The sequence below is a fragment of the Meleagris gallopavo genome, chromosome 5 (assembly GCF_905368555.1).
Source record: "Meleagris gallopavo chromosome 5, MGAL_WU_HG_1.1, whole genome shotgun sequence".
Taxonomy (NCBI): domain Eukaryota; kingdom Metazoa; phylum Chordata; class Aves; order Galliformes; family Phasianidae; genus Meleagris; species Meleagris gallopavo.
Genome location: NC_139408.1, coordinates 43,984,250 through 44,005,076, shown reverse-complemented (window position 1 = coordinate 44,005,076; position 20,827 = coordinate 43,984,250). Strand labels below are relative to the sequence as shown.

The following is a 20,827-nucleotide window of genomic DNA, read 5'->3' as shown; positions in this document are numbered from 1 at the left end:
GCCCTAGTTCACTTTACTGGGCCTCAGAGGAAGGAGGAGGTCCCGGTGACCTTCCTGCTGCATTTTTGTGACATCTATGAAATCCGCAGTGCAGTGCAGGTTCATTCCTTTTGAGGCATGCTGGCTCTGTCTGTGACATGTATGGAAGCCAGGATTTTAATCATTACAAACATTAAAATGATTTGACCAAAGCAAGTGAAAAACAAAAATTAAAATTGCTACTACAGCCAAATAATTGCAATTTCTCAGCTCTAATAGCTGCTGTATAATTTATAGGGATAAAAGGCTACAGAGCAGTCATTTCTCTTCACTTTTAGAGTTTTGTATAGATGTGCCAAGTGCCAGTGCTGTAAGGCCATGCCCTGCAACATTTCTGCTGCCCTGGAAGTAAGAAGAAGGGGATGACCAAATCCCTTTACTTCAACAATCTGTCCTATACCATCTGCATACTGAGAAAAGCAGAATGTAGTGACTGGATGAAAGTAAACCAAACCAGGATTTCCCTGGAGTTTCTTTTGCTCTGTAATTTTTTGAAAAAGAGGTTGATGGAAGTGCCTATTTCTGCTCCACTTGCAAAGCCTGATTTACTATCTGGGCCTCACCAGTGTAGCCTTTTCAGCACGCTCACATGGACACATATTGCACCTGATGGCCTAGGCTCAGCTTTCAGAGTATTCTGAGTGCCTGCATCCAAATCTAACACACAGCTCAGCTTGTTCACTGTTCAGCACGACTGAGAACTGCAGCGCAGGTGGTTTACTGCCGACAGAGACGTTTACTTTGCTTCCTGAAAGATCCCAGTCCATGTGATTTTCTTGAGGCTGAATACAAGTCAGGAAGAGCATTGGGCAGTGCTGCTAGGTTTGACAGCAAGCCTTCGTATCCTTCAATCCTGCACAGGTATTCAGCCCCTGGCAGTGTTCCCATGCCCTGTGCCTCTCCCATTCAGCCAGGTTTGCTGTCTGCATCTCTCTCTATCTCTGGGCAGCACAGTGAGCCTTGCCAAGGGCAGCTCTGTGCTATTTGCGGCCTTCTTAGGCCACACTCAAGTATTTCATGTTAGGTTTTTGCTCACAAATTCAGAGAGGTCCCTTAACCCTGCAGATGATTTTAGCTGTCGGAGGCCTTGGCAGAGGAAGGCTTCTGCCATCTGGTAGCCTTTCATACCTTGAAGAGCCCTGTGCGTGTTTGCAGTGAGGAGTTATTTTTGATGCCGGTTCTGACGTTAGCCACGGGTACTTCTGGAGCATTTCCAAGCTGTGTAAATGTCATTGTATCCTCTCTCTGTTTTTTCCTTTTTTTTTTTTTTTTTAAGCACTTCATTGCTTATGTTGCTCTATGTATTCTACCAGCATGGAAATAGAGAACATTTGGAGGACCCAGCACAAGGCTCCTCTTTCCAGAGCTGCAGTCCCTGGTTCCCTGCAGGGCGCTGTCACCCCACATAGTGAGCAGAGGGGCACTGTTCTGAGCCACTGCTTTCCCTCCAGCAGCACACAGCACCGGGTGAGTACTGTGTCAGCTCCCAACCTGAAGCTTTTATTTCCAGATTCAGTGTTTTAATTCATCTCTATTTCTATAAGAATAGTGCATTTTAAGTTGAATGATGAACAGGTTAATATACGTTCTGTGGTGCAGCTTTCTCTGCTGCAGGAACAAGAGCAGCAGTGTGAGTTAGCAGCAGGTTGGCTCCTGGATGTTCTGTGATCTTCTTGAACACCCTCGGACGTGGCTTTAGTTTGTTTATGCCTCAATCCTCCTCACTGTGTGAGGGAGGAAGGAGAAGCATCTCCCAGCCCCTGCTCTTGCACATTCAAAGCTGCAGCTCCTTATGCACAGATCAGTTCTGAATTTGGACATCATAAAGGGCTAGAGAGATCGAGGAACTTACTGTAAATAACACTAATAACAGCACTGAGGCTCAGTGTACTTTGTAATGCTCTGTGTACTTTGCGATAGTAAACAGTCTGCACAAGGCAACATCTGTGTGTGTTCGGCAGCCTCTGGGCTTTGCACCAGCTGCTGCAATGGTAGTGTTGTGCCTGTGACAGTAGGTAGGGGTGTGAGCACTTCTCTGCATGTGTTGTCATCTCTGCATTTAGCGTCTGCCTTTGGCACTGTCATCTCTTTTATTTATGAATGAGTGGGTGAGGGAGGAGAGGGCTGGACTGGGCTGATTCGACTTCTTCACAGTTGTACCATAAAGAGCAGAGGAGATGAAGCATAATCTCCTCCTCCCTCCCAACAGTGTTTCACCGACAGCTGTGCTCCCAGCTGGGAGGAGGACAGACTTCAACAACCTCAGCAGAAGCTGGGAGAAGGGAGAAAGGAATGTTTGTGCTCTTCACACTGCAGGGAAAGCATCTTTGCATAAACTCTGCTCACAGGTGAGTTTCATTTTTCACATATTCATTCTTAAAGCAAATAGCTTTTCCATCATTGATTATACTAGGTTGTGACTCCTGGAATGGTGGCAGAACAGGTTTTTGACTAGGTAGTTAGAAGTGAAGCAAAGCAAAACGATGAGGCAGGAACTCAACTGAAGTGTCACGTCCAAAAATTCACAACTTCAAACTAAATTTCCTTGTCAGGTTCCCACTGGTGGAAAACTTGGAGTAGAAGCTGTTCTAGATAAACTTTTGGACTTTCAAATAAGTGCAAGGAGAGCTTGCATTGATGTTATATTGATGAAGAGGAATAGTTAAACTAAGAATCTGTCTCCTGTTTTCAGAGGAATAGAGGGTAAATAAACTCCGCTGGTCATTTTCAAATCAGTTAGTAAGTATGTGTCAGATGTCTAGATACAAATTGCTTTAAGTAAGTAATTAGGAATTTTATTCCTAAATAAGTAATTTATTTCCCTTAAGGATCCAAACCAGAAGTTGTGACTAGCTGCAGGAAACTGCTAAACCACATACCTTGCTGTGTAGGTGTTCTGTGTACAGTTATGTACGTTTGTCCTTGTATCTCAAAAGTATGCCTCTGACGTACTTTCCAAACAGTAAGCCACTTTTTCTGCTGCCATTTGGAGCCCAGCTTGGGAAACTTGGAATGTGAAATTTTAGAGAGATGAAATCGATCCCAGCAGACTAATTTCTGATAGATTTTTGTTTTTAAGTAGGATTAAAGAGATTCTTTATTGTAGGTTGCCTCTGATAGCTGTCTGTTTTTCTGGTTCTTGACAGTCTCTGAACAGCAAGAAGGAAAGCAAATTACTGAAATCACTGAGAGATCTGCTTCCAAATTTGCAGGAGGTGGAGGTGGGGAGTTGAGAAATAAAGAGTTTAGAAAGATATTCAGCCTTGTACTGTGTTTGTCTGCTCACAACACATGCAGATATTACTAAAACTTTCAGGAAATTTAACAGTGAGATGAGGAAAAATGGCTACACGCAGGCTCATAAGACGTGACACCGTCAGTGTGAGCATTACAGGATATTCTGAGCAGTCGGTTATTCAGCCCCTAGTGTGACTTTTTCCATGTTGACATCCTGTATTCATATTGGCTCTAGCAGAGTATGACATCTGACCACTTCTTCTTTTAGGTTTGGTAGTCAAGAAGCCACTAAGCAGTCAGTCAGCCCCCTGCGTTGTAGCACGCTCCTGTCTTCCTTTTCTGACAAGACAAAAAATGTACTGTCCTCAGCCCTACCCTTCTCACCTTCTCATGTTGTTACCAGTATTTTGCTGTTCTCCTCTTCTTTGGACGCAACTGTAAGCTCTTTCCGTTAAATGAAGGAAGAGACAGAAGGTAGCTCTCCCCAGCTGATCTTTTTTGGTGCATGAAGCTGTCATTTAGTCAGTAAAATAGAAGGTAAATCCCCAAAGTTTTAGGAGCCTTAGGGTAGAACACTGTGAGAAAGTGTTGGCTTTATCGAATCTGACCAATGTTTTGTTCTGTGATAGTGGGCACTGCTGAGAGGTGATGATGTCTGCATCGCTGCATTGGAATTTGAATATCACAGTTTTAAATGAAGAAAGCTGTGATGACTCCAGTCTCTCAGTAGAAAGAACTCATCTTACTTGGCATTTGCAGTAGGGCTTATTTAATTCACTTTGTGACTGGCGAAGAAAAAGTGACTGCATTCCTTCTGGGATCTGGGGGCTGTAAAGGAGTCCCGGACAGCAATAAAAGAGAGAAGGGAAATGGGGAGAAAGCAGAGACCAGTGGGATAAATACATCCCAGCTGAGCCAGTTGTATGGAGCTGTCATCATACTAGCTGCCATCCCATCCTGTGAGCCTGCTAGTGAGAAACTAGCAAACTTGCCGGAGGCCAAGAAGGCTGTGTCAGTTTTGCTCTTCTAAGCAGCGCTGTGGGTGCTGTCACTCAGTTAACCAGATGATGCTGCTTCCTGGACATCTATATGAACAGCTTGTGGAGAAGAAATTTTTTTCCTTGCCACTTATGCCAGATCTAACCCCAGGACATGTCTGCATTTTGCTGGGGCTCTATTGCTGCCTACTGCTCTTATCAGTGCGGTGACTAGAACGTTACTTGGGACTCAGAGGGCATTCGTACAACTTTACTAATTGTTTTTAAGTGAAGAACTGTGGAAATAGAAGTGCAGATGTGCAGCCTTGTGAGGCTGAATACTTTACAATTAGCAGAATGCTTCCTCTAAGAGATTTGTTTTTCCTGTAAGGATTATTTTGAGTGGCTTGTAGCAGTTGTTATGAATTTCTCTGCCAGCTGAAGCATTTGCAGAGCTGTTGTCCCCGACAGCTGATGGCACTTAGGTTTGAAAAGACACAGAGCAGTTTTAATGTTTAGAAGAAACTGGCCAATGATTTTCAGTAAAGGTTTCAGTAATTGGCAGCAGCTAAGGACAACATTGCAGTTTGTCCTCTGAGGGATGCATCCAGTGCAATTCCCTCCTCACTAGGAGCTGTGCATGAACTCTGTTAATCCACTGGGCACAAAGGCAGGACTGGTTTGTCACTTCACCTGAAACTTTAGCTGGTGTGTCTGAAAAGAAAGAAGACCAAATAGGAGGCTCAGAGTGCTCTGTTCAAGAAAGGTGGAGCAATGTGCTCACCTGAAAGTGTAGAGGATTCTATTCCTCCCTATGGAGCCCTCCTGCCAGAAATTGCTTGCATGGTGATGAATTCCTTTCCAGCTGTGTTGTTGTGGCACTGGATCCTGGGGTTGGGTAGACACAGATCTGTCACTGCCGGTGGCAAAGGGGAACTCTGGTCTGCAGGTAATGGAGAAGGCACTGCTGCTGCTCCTGGAGCTCCACAAGAGATCCTCCTAACATTCTCCCCTTGGGAACTGCAGCAGGATGAGTCCAAACATTCCGTTTATCATCAGCATTGCTGCTTTATCCTACGAGCTTTCATAGGATAAAATTTTCCTTTTTCCTTTCTCTCACATCATTTGTTACTGACTGACAGTAAAGATGTAAAAGCTTTGGAGGAGGTTTAGATGGCTAACAGAGGAGGGGGAAATCAAGAACTGGATGAGTTGCAAAAGCAAATGCAATCAAATTAGCAAACGTACGTTGCTTTAATGATACTTGAATAAAATGCAGTATTTTATCTTTCATCTGTGAAAGGGAGAGGGCGAATTTTCACTCTAACAGATAATGATTTTGTAGTGCCTCTGCACATTTCTAGTTTGAGGATGTGTCTGTTTTACACGCTGCATTTAAAGAGTGATTGGACATAGCTTTCAATATAGGAATTGTTTGGTAGAGTAGAAAACTTAAACTAAGATGCCTTCGTCTATTGTGAAATAACATTATTATTTGGAATTTGAAGTTATGTCCAAGTTTCAGGGCTAATCCCACATCTCCACATCAGAGCAGGACCTGGGTTTCTGAGCAGCTCTGGAATCCCACTTCTTCTGGAGCAGCTTTCCTTCTCCTACCAATAACACATCAGAATTCCCTTGTTATAACACTTGATTCTCTCCCCTTTCCTGGTTAGATAAATGTTGGGAAGTGAGAATGGTTTAAAGCAAGGTTGTTACTTTTACTGTAGGTTGCTTCTCTGATGCGATAGAATTTTTCCATTTCTATAAGGCTATGGTTCCTTAATTATTTTCTTAATTTTTTTAAATGAAGCTCTTTTACCCAGATTACCCACCGTTACTGCGGACAGGTTGTTTCTCACTGTTTTCCTTAAGAGAAGACGAGGTGAGAGTCAGATTTCAAACACATGGATGGTTGAGTTGGTGACTTCAGGGAGGATACTGTGATTCGCCTTCCATGAGAGAGGTGGCAAAGCTGATGGCTCTGACACGGGTGGGAGAGGGGGGGGATAGGTGGCCACAGATCATGTGGGTCCTACTGTCATCCAATGGTGTGATGGAGAGTGGCTGGAAACAACATTTAAGCCGTTAGGCAGGGTGCTGTAGCACAGGGATTCAGCAGCACAGTGCTGGGGAAGTTTTCTTGCAGCCCGTGCAAGTCCACATGGGGTATGGAGGGGCAGTGTCAAGGTATGACATAAAATAGAGTAGGGAGGAAGGGTTTGTGCACATAACAAAATAGGGATGCTCAAGAGTAATGGAATTGAATAGAAACCCAGGCTTTGTTTACATCTTAATGAAAGCAAGGAACAAGTGCTTAAAATCATGCGAGTACTAAAAAGAGTTTTTTACATGAAAATTAAGGGAATTGAGGAAATGAAAATTCAGGAAATTAAAACATAAGGAAGTCTGCAGATACAGATGCCAGTGCTTTGTTTAGAATAATACATCCATTGGGGACTGGGGTACTGGAGCTCTGTATCTTCAAATTAAAAAAAAAAAAAAAAAAAAAAAAAAGCTGAAGTTTTCAGTGGTCTGGGGAGTGAGAGCAGTAAGGGGAGAAGCTCAAAAAGAAATCTTCTCCAAGGCACACTGCTTTTACAAAATCATCAGAAGTGTGAGAATTAACATTGCAGAACAAATCTTATGTGAGGATATTGACTTGGATCATCTGGAAACTAGGCTGATTTCCAAGAAGATTAAAAAAAAAAAAAGAGGGAAGCTTAGTTAAAGGCAGTGCAAAAGGATAGCTAGAAGAGTTAAATCTCTCCAAGCTATGTAGGGACTATTGGAAGACACACACAGATGTAGGTGTGCCACCTTCTTACCCCACCCCCAAACCAAGTAAGATCCAAGCAAAAAATATAGAACAGTTGAAAGGAAATGAACATGGCTAAGGAGCAGTGCAGGGAAGGGTGGATGGTGTGCTAGGTTACAGCTGGACTGAGAACAGAAACATCCAAAACACAATGGAACCAGTGTAAGCCAGAAACACAAGCACAGTACAAAGGCATAGACGAATTATTCCAGTTCCTAGCGACAGTGCATGCGATGCTAGGTGCTTGAATTGAATGGGCTCATATCCTGTGACGAATTTTGTCTCTGATTAAAATAAATCTAAACAGAAGAATGAGAATGAAGTTAAAGAAAAATGAGGGAAGGGAGGGAAAAATCTCCAAATACTGTAAATGGCTTCTCACTTTCCCTTGTCTTAAAACTTTTGCTGTACAAAATGAATCATGTTCTGAATCATAAATGCAGAAAATAGAATTTAAAAGAGAGATGACTTTATTGAATGTATCATTATTTGCTGATGTGTGAAACAATGAAAACGTTGACAGGAGATCTGTTCAATCTCTTTAGACGCAGCAAGGCTCCAACCACCTTTCAGTCAGACCTGGCAAGTCACATTTTTCTCTCAGACAGCCTTTACTATTTGCCAAACATTATTAGTCAAACATTGATCATCGCTGGTCCAAGTCACTGCTTGTCAGCAGTGCTGGCAAATCGGTGCTGCCCCTGAGAGAAAAGTGAAGGAGGAGAATAATTACACAGATGAATGTTTGGTTGCTGAAAATGGGATTAGCTTTCCAAATTTCTTTCTGTTAATGAGATAGTTCTGTTTGATACTTAGGTTTAATTGTACCTTCTTCTGTCTGGAGGCAGTGGCATTATAAAAGATGTCAGCAGAAAGGGAATTTGGTCTCTAACTTAGTTTTTGAGTAAGTTTTCCCTTGTAGCCAGTGCATGATGCTGGGGAGGCTCAATAGTGGGACTACTTGAATATTGCTGGCACCCTCTCCCTTTCTTTGATAGCACATGTGTACAGAGAACAAGCTGCTGACACATCAACCCTGGTGTCAGAGAGACTGTAGCCTCAGTGGGGACGGGGATACAGCCTGGGAAGATGAGTCAGAAGAGTTAGGGGATTTTCTCCAAGGCTGTAGAAGGTAAAATGAATCAGAACCCATTTACTTCAGGAGAAAGAAGTTCCTACTTCTCAGTCTCAAGCCTACACTACAGTTGTTCCAGTTCTCATTCCTTACTGATACTTCTACATGTTGATTGTGACTTGTATGTCTCCTAATCCTTAAGACTTACTCAGTGCTGGTTTCTCTTGCCTTCTCATTTAAGCAAGGATCAGCACACAGTTTCAGGGCTGTTGGCCACCCTACTGCCTGCAGTTGCTCGTAACCTGTTTGCCACCTTCTTGTAAAGCAGAGGCAGGTTGGCGGTTTGGCCTCTGTGCTGAGGAGATGTGTAGGAGAGAGAGACTGAGCTGGCTGCTGTCTGGGGCAAAAGGAAGGTTTGAAGCTGTTCTCTGAGGAGCAGAGAGAGAAAAGGCCTCTGCAGAAAGAGGTGTGATGGGGAGTTCTCTTCCACTCCCAGTCGTGGACTCGAGTGAGCCATGCAGGAGCCCCAGGGAGCTGTCAGGGAGCAGGAGCCAGCGCAGCACTGAGAGCCTGGTGGCCACGTCACCCACCTGGCTGCTCTTTAGCAGCAGGAAGGAGGGGGCAGATGAGGGTCATTTTTATAAGCTATGAGCCAGCTCCTTGAGGCAACTGTGGCATGACTAATTCCTGTTGTGTGATTCATCGCCCTGTTTTTAGTTGGACTGCTTGACCAAAAATACACACTGTGTGAACTTCTTATTACCATAAATAGGGATTTTCCAAAATGTAGTTTCTTTTCAGCACTTCCCTGTGCTCAGCCAGTTGTTTGGGCCTTATATTTGGTTAAAAAAAAGTCCCCAAACCTAGAGAAAGAAGATGAACCAGTGTCAGATATGTGACAATCTGTTGTCCCCTCTGCCTTCCTTACCCCTATTTGTCCTTTACATATGCAGGCCTCCAAAGGTGTAAAAACATGAAATGAAATGTTCCAGCAGCAGAACGTGTACTTTTTAAATATTTTTGGAATGTGTGAAATCACGTATATTTCACTTCTGTATAGCTTTAATTTTTAGGGAGAAAAATCCAAAACGAAAAACATTCTCAAAAAAAAAAAAAAAAAGAAAATTATTTGTTTCAAAAAAAATTGTTTTGTGGAAATGGTTTTACTTCGTGTCAGGTTTATACACTTTGTTTTCATGCTGCTGTGTGTCTCACGGGCAAGCGTGAGTTGTGTCGTGTCACTGAGCAATAACAGAGACTGGAATGGGGGGTCTGAAAGTTCTCCAAACATTTCTTTGCCTTCAAGGGGCATCGGCTGAACCATCCTCAGGATGTTTGCCAGACTTTGAGACCTCTGACTTGAAGACTTCCATCCCATGCATCATCTGTCCCAGTGCTGCCCCACTTACCTTTGTCAATGGAAAGTTTTTAGCAGTGTTTAACCCAGTCTTTAATTCAGGTTTTCACAGAGAGCACACTTTCTTCTTTGTGACAGTCTTTGATATGTTGGAAGGTTTTTGCTGTTTGCCCTCCTTATGGTCTTCTTTAGACTAAACAGTCCTAGACCAGTGACCTTCCCCCTGCATTTCCCCAACCACAGCCAGCAGCTCCATAATGCCTTGCAACGATGCTCAGGATAGAGAGGTAGCACCCACAGCTGCTGGCACATCCCTGGATAATCTGCTCTTTTTTTTTTATTTTTACAAAAATATATTGTTGACTCCAACTCAATATATGATCACTGCAATCCCTTTGTCCTTCCTAGTGTTCTGTTGTAAGGTAGCATTTGCTTTGTTAATGACTTCTCATTTCAGATATAATATGTAATATCTCATGTACAACAGTTTACATATCAATAAAGAGGAATACTCAGTGTTCTAATCAGAAGAACAAAGGTTAGGTTAGGTTTAGGCTGATAATCTGCTCGGGTATTCTGGGATTTTTTTTTCTGAAATATTGTCATTTTCTGGGAATGTGAATGTTGTGTTTCAACAAGTCCATCCCTGTGACCTCTCCCAGAGTAGCCTCTGGGGTGCTGTGTTGCCGTCAATTCCTGCAAGTAATACTTTGGCTCCCTCACAACCGTTCAGACGTGCTCAGTTCTGTTCCTTCTAAGTGGCTCCCTGCTTAATTGAATGTTTGTTTGACTTATGAATTAAGTTGAATGTAGAACACATAGGCTTATTGTCTATAGCGATTTAGATATTTCTTAATAAGCCTTATGATCTGTGAGCCAGGCCGCTGGCAAGATTGTACTACATCACCATGTCCTTGCTATTGGGAAATGAGCATTAGAACTAAGTTTTGAGGTCATTAAAGTATTTTAATTAATTCATTTTCTAATATACAGGGACTATCTCCATTGGCTTCTAGCTGCCTTGCATCAGTCTGCCCATACTGCTCCGTACTAGGCTTCACCGGTCACATTTTTCAGCTCTTTCATAGAATATTTAATGATACACCTGATACTCTGTAAGGCAGAAAATGAAGCCATTAAAATTTTCTCCAGGAGGAGAATGTGTGAGGTAGCAATGTTAGAGATAGAGGAGGATGTAACTAACAACCAGAGGAACAAGGAGCAAACAGTTGCATTTGCTAATGTGCTGCAATGTTTGAGCATACCCACTTCATACTATAACATTTTACATTTTTGTAATGGAATACTTTATTAAAAAAAGTCATATGTGTTTGATGTCCAATCTAATGCTTTCATCAAGCATTGAGTTCACTGTAAGAAAAAGGAAAGATTTACAAATCAAGGATTTTGACATGAAGCTGCCACTCAAATCTGCATTATCAGTTCCTACTGACATTTACAGGGACGAAGCCCTGAACTACACCACCACTGTGGTTCAGATCCGAACTTTTAGAGATGAAATGCAACTACTTACTTCAGACTTTGGAGAAGTTTGATGATAAACAGAAATTAAGAAGTTGAGACAAATTCCCAAGATATCAAAGTTCGAGCAAGTTGAGTGATTTACCCAATGCTGTGAATAATTGCATGTCTGTGCTAGGAAGAATTGGACATTGGTGACTAATTGGTCTTTTGTTTATGTGGGTTCTGAAAAAATGTTGCTGGCTTCCTTTTTTGACAATAGACTTTTAAATGAATTCATACAATAACAACAAAAGTAAAGTGATTTGTAATTATTAGAGTACTTCTCTGGTTTCCTCCCACTGAAACAAACACTTAGAGGAATAGTTATTGTTGTAGGAAGACATTCCTGTTGGAAAGGCTGGCCCTTCACACGTTAACAAGTACAAATAGGTTGTGCAAAGACCTAAGTGAAGTTTAGAAAGGAATTTAATGTGAGAAGAAATTGTGGGAAATTTATGTGAGATGGTTTCATGGGCTTAAAAGGATTCAGTCCTTCATGCACTGTATGCCCTGGCATGACTTTTTTGCAAATAGAGGGACATGCAGAGTTTGTACTTCTATTGCAGAAAACAAAACAAAACAAAACAACAAAAAAAACAGACTGGAAAAAAAAAAAAAAAGGAATGAAAGTATAGCAAAGATTGCCCGATTGCTTTACAAACAACAAAACCAGCAGAAAGCAGAAACAAAACCCCTTGCAGCCAACTGCTCTTCCCATAAATATTTGACAAAATTTCTGTGCGCTTTCTGTTGCAGTGTGTTTCACACTCTTAGGGGCCGTGAGCTCTTGTCTTAATTTTGCTTCTGAAGATTGAAATAAGAAATAACAACAAATATTTCAGTTGTTCAGTTATTTAGATCCATAATTTCTGCTTCTGCCTAATGTGCTTGGATTTCTTCTCCCTTCTTTTTTTTGTGGAAGAAAGAATTTGAATATTCCAGTATGAACTGGATTTTCTATCCAATAAAGAACAGAAACATCCTTTACTGCCTTTCATGGCTCTTTCCACTTGTGACCCTTTTACATAATTCCTCTGGTTTAATGTTGTGCCACTTCCTTATAGTCATCCTTAGTCATGCCCCCAATTTCCACTTTGTTCTACAATTTTAGGGGGATTTTCTCTAAGTGTATTAGCTATCTCAAGTAGTGAGATACAATGATAGACTTCAGAAAGAAAACGGATATGAAGGAATGGTTGGTCCTTCTTTCCCCTCTCTCTACCAGATCATCACTCCATCACAATGTGAGCTCTTCTTTGTATGTGGAGGATGTGGGAAGGGGCAGAAAGCTTCTCTTAAAATAGCCCTAAAAGCATGGTTATGTTCTGTGGAAGGAACATTTAGTAAGCTTTGCCATTTTCCTGCTCTACAGCAGCTTTGCTACTGCAGCTCTTACACTCACCCCACCTCATGCCACAGGCCCTCAGGTGTGGGCCAGCCGATTTCTGCCCAATTGATGTGGGAGTCTAAAGGCTAGTGTTTATCCAGGTAATGATCTGAACCAGATTTCAGATTTTGTGCAGTGTGGTCCAAGCGCTGCTATGAAGGTCAAGTGACTCAGGTCTGTTTGTGATGTGTGACAGGTGGAGGGACAGCAAGAGATCTACTATGAAGGTGTGCAACCACATTATCCACCCCATTCATGGTAACAAGTGCTTTTGCAGATGAGACAAGTTGTGTGCTCATCTATTGCAAACATGTACAAAGAAGTCCTTTGATGTATAGTCCCATTTGTCACCACTAAAATGTTTAGGTCTAATTGTATCAGATTTCTTATGAGAAAATTGTAGAAATGTTCACTGGAACTGAGTAAAAACACCCAGGCTCCACAGTATTGCTCGGACAGAGCTGACAGGCTTTTGGTGCCAGTGGCCTTGGGCTCATTCCTTGGCTATTGCCAAATGTGAGCTGTTCTATGAGCTCATAGTGTGGGGTGGGAATCATGGCTTTGTCAACAGGATACAAAAAGACTTGGGGAAAAAAAAAGAACCTTTGAATTGTCCAATGAGTAATGAAAGTTGTCTTACTTTGAGAAAAAGTTAAGCTGTCTAAAACTCTGAGATTGTTGTCTTAATTCTTTACCCAGAAACAAGAGAAATGTTTGGAGCTCATCTAGATGTTTCTTTCCAAGAGTTGGGCTTAGATGGGTAGCACTGAAAAAAGGTGGGCATAGGAGAGAGAGATAAGTCTTGCCAGGAAATGTCTGTAGGCTTGTGATACTGAATGTGTTATATAAACTAAGTTCTTAAAACACCACACAGCTGCACTATTTCCATATTGAAGTTGTCTGAATGGAATGCCTGTGTGTTCCCAGCTATAGCTGCTCTCATCTTAACGATTATCTGCACCCCAGATGTTTTTCTTAGAGCAACTTTTCTATTTTTCTCCTCCTACTACCCAAGCTAGCTTAGTAATGCAGGAGCTATTTGTCTCCTCTTTCCTATACCCGGCATCACCTTTCCTTGAGTTTCCCCAGCATTTAAGGTATTTAAGGTAAGCATTAAGGGAGCTTGTAAGGTATTGTGTATTATATTCTTAGTAACAAGGTGGTCTTTAAAGATCACTCTTCTGAACCATCTGATGACTGTCATAATCACAGTGTTTTGGTATCAGTCTTGAGAAAACTTGCAGTTCCATTCCCTGGCCAGTGCAGAGCTGTGTTAACATACTTGGACTAAGGGGAAAAAATGGGGAAAGGGGAATACAGTTTCCCATTTTGTCACTGGTCAGAAGGCACAGCAGTGTCCCAGAGCCTGCATGCTGTGGAGGCTGAAACAAGGGAGGAATTTTCCAAGCTTTCTTCTTCCACAGAGCAGTATAAAACAGCTATTGTGCAAACAACAATCTGGACTTCTGTTTACGTAACAGGCAGCTTTCTCTTCCTGGCTCTGAAACAGCATACTGCAGCACTTCCTCCAGGAGCAGGAAACATCACTGTAATCAGAAGTGTGTATTATATTAGGACAATATCGTATCAATGAGACTTTTTCTGTGTTTTTCACTTTCTGCAATTCTGGCAAGACTTCTAAGCTGAACAGATATGAATTTTACAATCACATTCTTTGTGACATAAACATTTTAGTTCTTCTCCCCCTCCCCCCCCCCAAAAAAAAAAGAAAGAAACAACAACAAACAACAGTGCAACTGTGGAGTACATCTGCTTTTTCTCATCCTGTGGCCCATATTGGCCTACTGGGTAACACAGAACAAAACCGAGCTCAAGAATTATGAATGTATAAAGACAGTTTTGCCTTTTGAAAATTATTGACAGCTTTCAAGTTATTGTAAGTTGGCTTTATCAGCAGGAGCTGGGCACTGACTGGATGCTTCTAGTTGTTAGATTGGATGAGGGACCCACAGACATTTAGGCACTTTTCACTGTGCATTTGTATGTCTGCCATTCTGCTCAGACAAACTCTTACATGTCAAAGTCACCGAATTATCGTACAGAAATTGTATCAAATACTGTCTCAAATACAACTGCACTTGTCCTGGAGCCCTGGATTGGAAAAGGTGAGGGGGAAAGTAAGGTTGTCAAACCTGTTTCGGGTTCTGTGCGTTGTGCTTGCAGGCATGAAGCCAGACCTCCTGTAGGTGGAGAAGCCACACAGCAGTCATGCAGCCATTGAGACAAGCACAGTGCATGGGATGGTGTCAGAGAAGAGAGGATGCTCCCTAAGTAACAGTGCTTTGGGAAATCTGCACGTAACTTATTGCTTTCTGCTGCATGTGTGTGATAATGGTCACATTATCATTGTTATTCTGCAGGGAGGGTTATGGCAGTCTCTTGGAGCAAACATCAAGCTAAACCAGGACGATCTGTGGCTGGCTCACATTTCTGCTGCTGTGCCTGGTAGAGCTGCAGTAACACTTGTGCCATCTGTGGAGGAGGGGGTGTGATTCTGAGGTAGGTGCATCCCTGAGGTGGCTGTATGAGAACGAGGGAAGCAGAGCTCACACTGTGCTGAGCTAAGGCAGATAGTGACAAACAATGAAGTTAGAAGTTTAAGGGAGAGGAACTTAACCTGGCCTTCACATTGTGGTTGAAGCTACCTGAACCTCAAGGAATCCAGGGCTGATATTCTTTTTGTTAGCAAGAAAAAGAGGAAAAAGAAAAGAACAAAGGAGAGTTTTAATGATAAAGTATGTACTTCTGTCCTTAAGTTTGCTGTTATTTCATTGGGACTATGGTACAGTGACTGAGGCTGAACACTGTACATCTTTTCAGGTTTGGTCAGTCCTTTCAGCCTTAAGGAAGTGATTTTCTTTTCAATTTCTATGAGACTGAAGCCCACCATTATTTTAAAAAACAAAACCTAATACACACAATCAAAACCAAAATTACATCACTCACAGATGAATTTATTCTACAGTAACATTCTCAAATGCTGCCAATCACAGTAATTTTATAATACTATGGTCATGTTTCCATAAGGATTGCCTTGGAAAAAATTGGTTGTTCCCACAGAGGACAGATGATGATTACAAAAATGCAGATATGTATTGTAAATGAGAAACAAACAGCAAGGACTTTTCTCTGTTCCTGACTATGCAGTCTGCTTTTCAATCCGTTTCAATTAACTGAAGTTTTGTAAAGAGTATACAAGTTGCTAACCTCACCCAAGTGTACTCTACAGCTGTGTATTTTCTGGCAGTGGTTAAAAGAATGAATCCCACTGGTTTGTATCATCACACCAAACACACATCCCCCTAAACCTGAGGCACAGTCTTGAGCACTCGTGCCAAAGTGACTGAACATATCACGTGAGGTGATAGAAGGATGAAAATGATACTTCCTTTAGTCTGGGGTTTAATCACAGTGGGCAGGCTGAAGGCTGAACACTTATCCTGACCAAACCGAGTGCTAACCTGTTGTCAGCAGCTGGGTTTTAAAAATGCCTTAAACAGTAATGGTATAATGTGGAAAGGATCTGCATGGTTCTGTGTGTAGATCACAAAAGATTCTTCAGGTGAAAATAATTGCGATCGTTTTCAGCGCTGGTGAAATGAAAAGATCAAACATGCAGATAATGATTGGTTTTCAGAGCCGATGGCAAATAAGGAATCAGTAATGGCATATTCTGTAAGGGGCTGACACCATGGATACATTAAGGCAGATTTTTATGGTGTCTTTCCTACAGACAGCTCGCTTTCAGGACCGTGTTTACACTTAACTGTAAAAGCAGCTGCTAAAAATTCCACTTTCATCATCCTGATGGTTGAGCTGCATGTACCATGATATTTTGTACCTAAAGGGAAATTCCAGAAATGGAAATTAAGAAAGCAACGGTTTTGCTCACACTGCATCCTCTAAGGAAGTCTGAGTGAACTGCTGCTCTGCCAGAGGAATTTTTCCATTTTGATCAGATCAGATTACTGCTTTTCTGCCTCATCTGTGAAACAGAGATGACATTTCTTCACCGTTTAGATACTTGTAAAGCTAATGTGACAAATGTTTGTAAATCACTTTGTAATTCTTTGACAGTACACACTCCTAGGGCTTACTGATACAAATAATTATTTCCCAGGCAGGTTTTATCTTCTGTTAAAGAAAATTTAGAAAAGGCATCTCACTGAAAACTGATTGTTTGATAATGATATTCCTCCTCAAGGTTTTCATATGTTTTACCACCAGGTTATTAACATCCTGCAGCAAGGCATCTCTTCAGCCTGAGGTCTTTGTGGATGAAAAGTGATACTTCAAACTGGATGAATTTAAGTTCTACATCTATTCATTTGGGACACTGATTAATGGTGTACACTGAGAGGCAGAAGATGTTGAATTTCACAGAGAATGCAACTGAAAAGTGCATTATTGATCATAATATTCACCAGACGTTATCCCCTGTGGTGTACATATTTGTATTTATCATAGGATTCCCAGCTAACTGCCTGTCACTATACTATGGGTACTTACAGATCAAGGCTAAAAACGAGTTGGGTATCTACCTTTGCAATTTGACCATAGCAGACCTGTTTTACATATTTTCTTTGCCTTTTTGGATCCAGTATGTTTTGCAGCATGACAATTGGACCTATGATGAACTGCTGTGCAAAATCTGTGGCATTCTCTTGTACGAGAATATCTATATCAGTGTGGGCTTCCTCTGCTGCATCTCCATTGACCGCTATCTGGCAGTGGTGCACCCTTTTCGGTTTCATCAGTTTCGGACAATGAAGGCTGCTATGATTGTGAGTGCCATTATTTGGACCAAAGAAATAGTGACATGCTCGTTTGTCTTTGTGCATGGGGAGATCAGTATGGATGCCGAGAGCCATGTGGTGTGTTTCGAGCATTACCCCATCAAAGAATGGGAGCACAGTATCAATTATTACCGCTTCTCTGCTGGCTTCCTTTTCCCTCTCTTTCTGCTGGCCTTCTCTTACTGTGGCATTTTACGAGTTGTCCACAGAAGTCACGGCACTCAAAAGAAAAAGAAACTCCAAATTAAACGTTTGGTTTCGAGCACTGTCTTCATTTTTTTAGTTTGCTTTGGACCATACCACATCCTACTTGTAATTCGCAGTGTGTTTGAGAGCAACTGCTCATTTGCTGGCAAAATATTTAACATTTACCATACTTCTCTCCTGCTGACTACATTTAACTGCATTGCTGACCCAGTACTGTACTGTTTTTCCAGCGAAAGCACTTACCTGAACTTTGTCAAGATGCGAGACTCTTGCTTAAGGCATTTAGGATGTCTGAGGACTGAGACAAAGGAATCCTACCAGCTGAATGCTCCAGAAACTCCCAACAAGCCACAGCATGAGCATCAGCCAAGGTTATTACAAGAATCACAGGGTGATTTTGGAACAAAGGACTCTTCCTCAACTAGGGCAGGCCATCTATAGCATTCATCAAAACGGGCACTCGTGTAAAATCTTCCTTATATAACTGTGTGTATCCACTGGATTTTTCTGTGTATTACAACTGTTTTACATCCCAAAGGTCTTTTAGCAGAGCAGTACAGTGAGGTAGTCTCCGGAGGTGCCTGGACCTTAGGCAAAATCACATCTGCTGTCTGACTGTCCAAACCAGTCAACTGGCATGGCTGAAAAACCACACTCATGATGTGGTTCTGTTGAATCACCTTTTCTTGCTGTTTGCCTCTGTAGCAGCTGGTGAAAAAGATCTCCATAAGCTGTTCAACAGGTTGGAGGCAGAACAAATTAAATGTCACCAAAATTAATTTTAAAAGGAAAAAAATGCACTTCTGCAGATTACTGTAACTCTCTCTCTCTGAAATAACTCCTCCAGCAAGTTTCAAAGTGAGCCAACCTGCTAAAACAGCTGATGATGAAGTAATGTGGAATCTTCAGGGACAACAGGCACAGAAACTCAGAATCAGATGAGAACTTCGATTTGTGCATTGACTGTTGAGTCTCCTCATAAGGCTTCTATTGACTTTCAGAGGTATGGGATCTCTTGGCTCAGATGAGGATAAATAATTCAAGCTGTTGATTTGGAAAAGAACAGGAGGTTCATAGTACACGAGGCACTTTTATCTGTGTTTTTTTTGAGTCACTGTGTTTAAAGGTGAATTTAGTTGCACCTAAATTCTACCAGACCTTGCTAAGATTTTGATTGCATCCTTACAAATTTGTGTGTCTTGTGCAGCACAGACTTTGTGGGCACTTAAAAACCAATATGTTTGTCAATGGAACTCTTAAGTAGATTCTGCTTAAAGTCTGTTTTCACCAGTAGTTACGATAGCTAAGATGTGCTCACTATTGAGTAAATGTAATATCAGAAATGTGATGTACGAGTGATCTCTGTGGCTTTTTGGGTTAGATGGAAACAAGATACAGGAATAACCAGAGATAATGGTAGTTACAGATGGGGTTGTTGTGCTCTGTATTAGTTGTTTCTAGAATCAACTTCTCTATTTTTTATTGTTTTGGTTTTTTTAATATTCATTATTAAAGAATGTGAGTCTTGTTTCTTCTTTGTGAACTCACCGTACTTTCTGGTATCTGCAGCTGTTACACCACGAATATTGCCTTATCCTTTCACTTCTCCTCTGGTTTCAAGCTTTTCTTTGAGCACCTCTCTGTTTATGCAGTCTGGAGTTGACAGTGTATGAGTGTATATATATAGGTATGCATATATTTAATTTCAAAATTATTTTTTGAGAAAGGCCAAGACAGGCCTTCTACGTTGGGTTTCTCAGGTATGTCGCTGTGCATGGTTTTGTTATTGTTTTTTAAAAGGTAATATGTTCTAAGAATTTTCTAGAAACCACATTGGAAGTGCAATATTAAAAATAATTAGGAGATATGTTTAATAAACAATGTTTTTATTATTCTCTCCCTGTATTTGTTCACAGATTGTATTAATGAGACTACAGCTCCTCTCCTCCCTGCTGTTGCAGAAGGGATTCATGTCCCTACTCCCAGGAGGGGATTAGGTTTGCTTAGATTAATATTTGGTTTGTTTAATTCTTTTACATTTCTTTATACTTAGACCACTCTCCATGCTGGATTAATTACCTTATTACATGCACTTTTCTTCTTACTATCAGTGCTGTTTAGCTTTGCTTTCTGTGAATGTTTCCTCTAGTCTCTGCTGTCTGTGCCAGCTGGTTGGAAGCAGGGGCTCCTGGCTGCCGCAGTCCGTGCTTGTGCGTTGCTAAGAGGAGCTCCAACACTCAGACTCCCATGACCTGACATGCTGCAAGCCACACACACGGTTTGTTCTAAGATAAAATATTTCTTCTGCTGTTTGTGCTTTTATGGCTGCCCATGTTGTTTAAACTAGCTGGAATGCAGAGTGTGTCCTATTACATGCAATTATCATCAAACAGATTAAGTCTTGCTTGAGTCAGTACTTTGTGTTGGTCCACTTCTGGTCAACTGCTGTGGTTTAAAATCAGATGGAAACTCGTGCAACGGCCAGGCATTCTGCTGCAGTTGTAGCATCTAACCTGCTGACCAGGCCAAGAGGGCAGGGCTGTTGGTATGGTTTTGTTTTCCCTGGTCATGATGTCAGTACTGATTCTACTTTCTAATTCTTTCTACGTTGTAACAGCTCAGTTTAGGCTGTGGGACTGTAACCACCATAGGAGGAACATAACCCTCAGAGCCTTTCTATTTTATCCTGAACAAGGATGAGAGCAAGGGTTGCTGAAGATAAGCTGCACATACCATTGGATTGAATACGGAGCTTGGGATGGCAGAGAATGGATTTCAAAAACACACACACATCGTCTATTTCTTAGCAAAGTCTGTTAAAGCTTATCTTTTAGAAAGAAAAGATTGAAAGCTCATTAAATCAAGTTTCTTGGACAAAGTTAATGTAATGTGCCATAAAGTAACCACTGGGAGCAAGTCTGAATGCGTATCAGTATTCTGGCATTAAGGTTTCTTTCTTTTGTACATGTTCAACAGCTGTAAGCCTTGAAGGGCTGTGTATCTTTGGGGAGCTCAGAAAATGAATGCTGGTGTTTGTGGTGCAAACTGATTTTGCTCATTCTCAAAGAGTTATGTGCTTGTCTTACGTAAGAGGAGGAACATAAAAGTAGGTAGAGGATGTTGCTACCTGAAGTACTCCTGTCCTTTGGAAATAGCAGTGGCTAAACAGAACCACCATCCTGATCCTGCTGAAGTACAATAGCTCAATACTCTTATTTTGTACCACTATCGTCTTTTTATGACAGGTAAAGCATCGGTGTCTGAGTGTGCAATGTAAGGCACAGCCTGTGCTCTCTGCTGGGGGGGCTGATGTCTGTCAGGTCTTCAGCAGAGGCACTTACCTAGAGTTGAAGTAACGGCACAACTTTAAATGACGTAAGCCAGGCATA

General features: G+C 41.6%; 1 protein-coding gene across 2 annotated transcripts; it reads left to right on the top strand.

The window, feature by feature from the left end:
* Positions 1-1,124: 1,124 nt before the first annotated feature.
* GPR68 (G protein-coupled receptor 68) lies at positions 1,125-19,335 on the top strand. Of its 2 annotated transcripts, XM_010711822.4 has the most exons (4): positions 1,125-1,506; positions 2,249-2,387; positions 14,796-14,934; positions 16,663-19,335. In XM_010711822.4, the coding sequence occupies exon 4, from the start codon at positions 16,779-16,781 to the stop codon at positions 17,877-17,879; it is 1,101 nt and encodes a 366-aa protein (XP_010710124.2). In that variant the 5' UTR covers positions 1,125-1,506; positions 2,249-2,387; positions 14,796-14,934; positions 16,663-16,778; the 3' UTR covers positions 17,880-19,335. The 2 variants fall into 2 exon arrangements, with proteins under 2 accessions (XP_010710124.2, XP_085081633.1); XM_085225507.1 differs by lacking the exon at positions 14,796-14,934.
* The last annotated feature ends 1,492 nt before the right edge of the window (positions 19,336-20,827 follow it).

Coding starts and splice junctions, on each gene's coding strand:
- GPR68 (XM_085225507.1), top strand. CDS start 16,779: ATGGTGTACACTGAGAGGCAGAAGATGTTGAATTTCACAGAGAATGCA.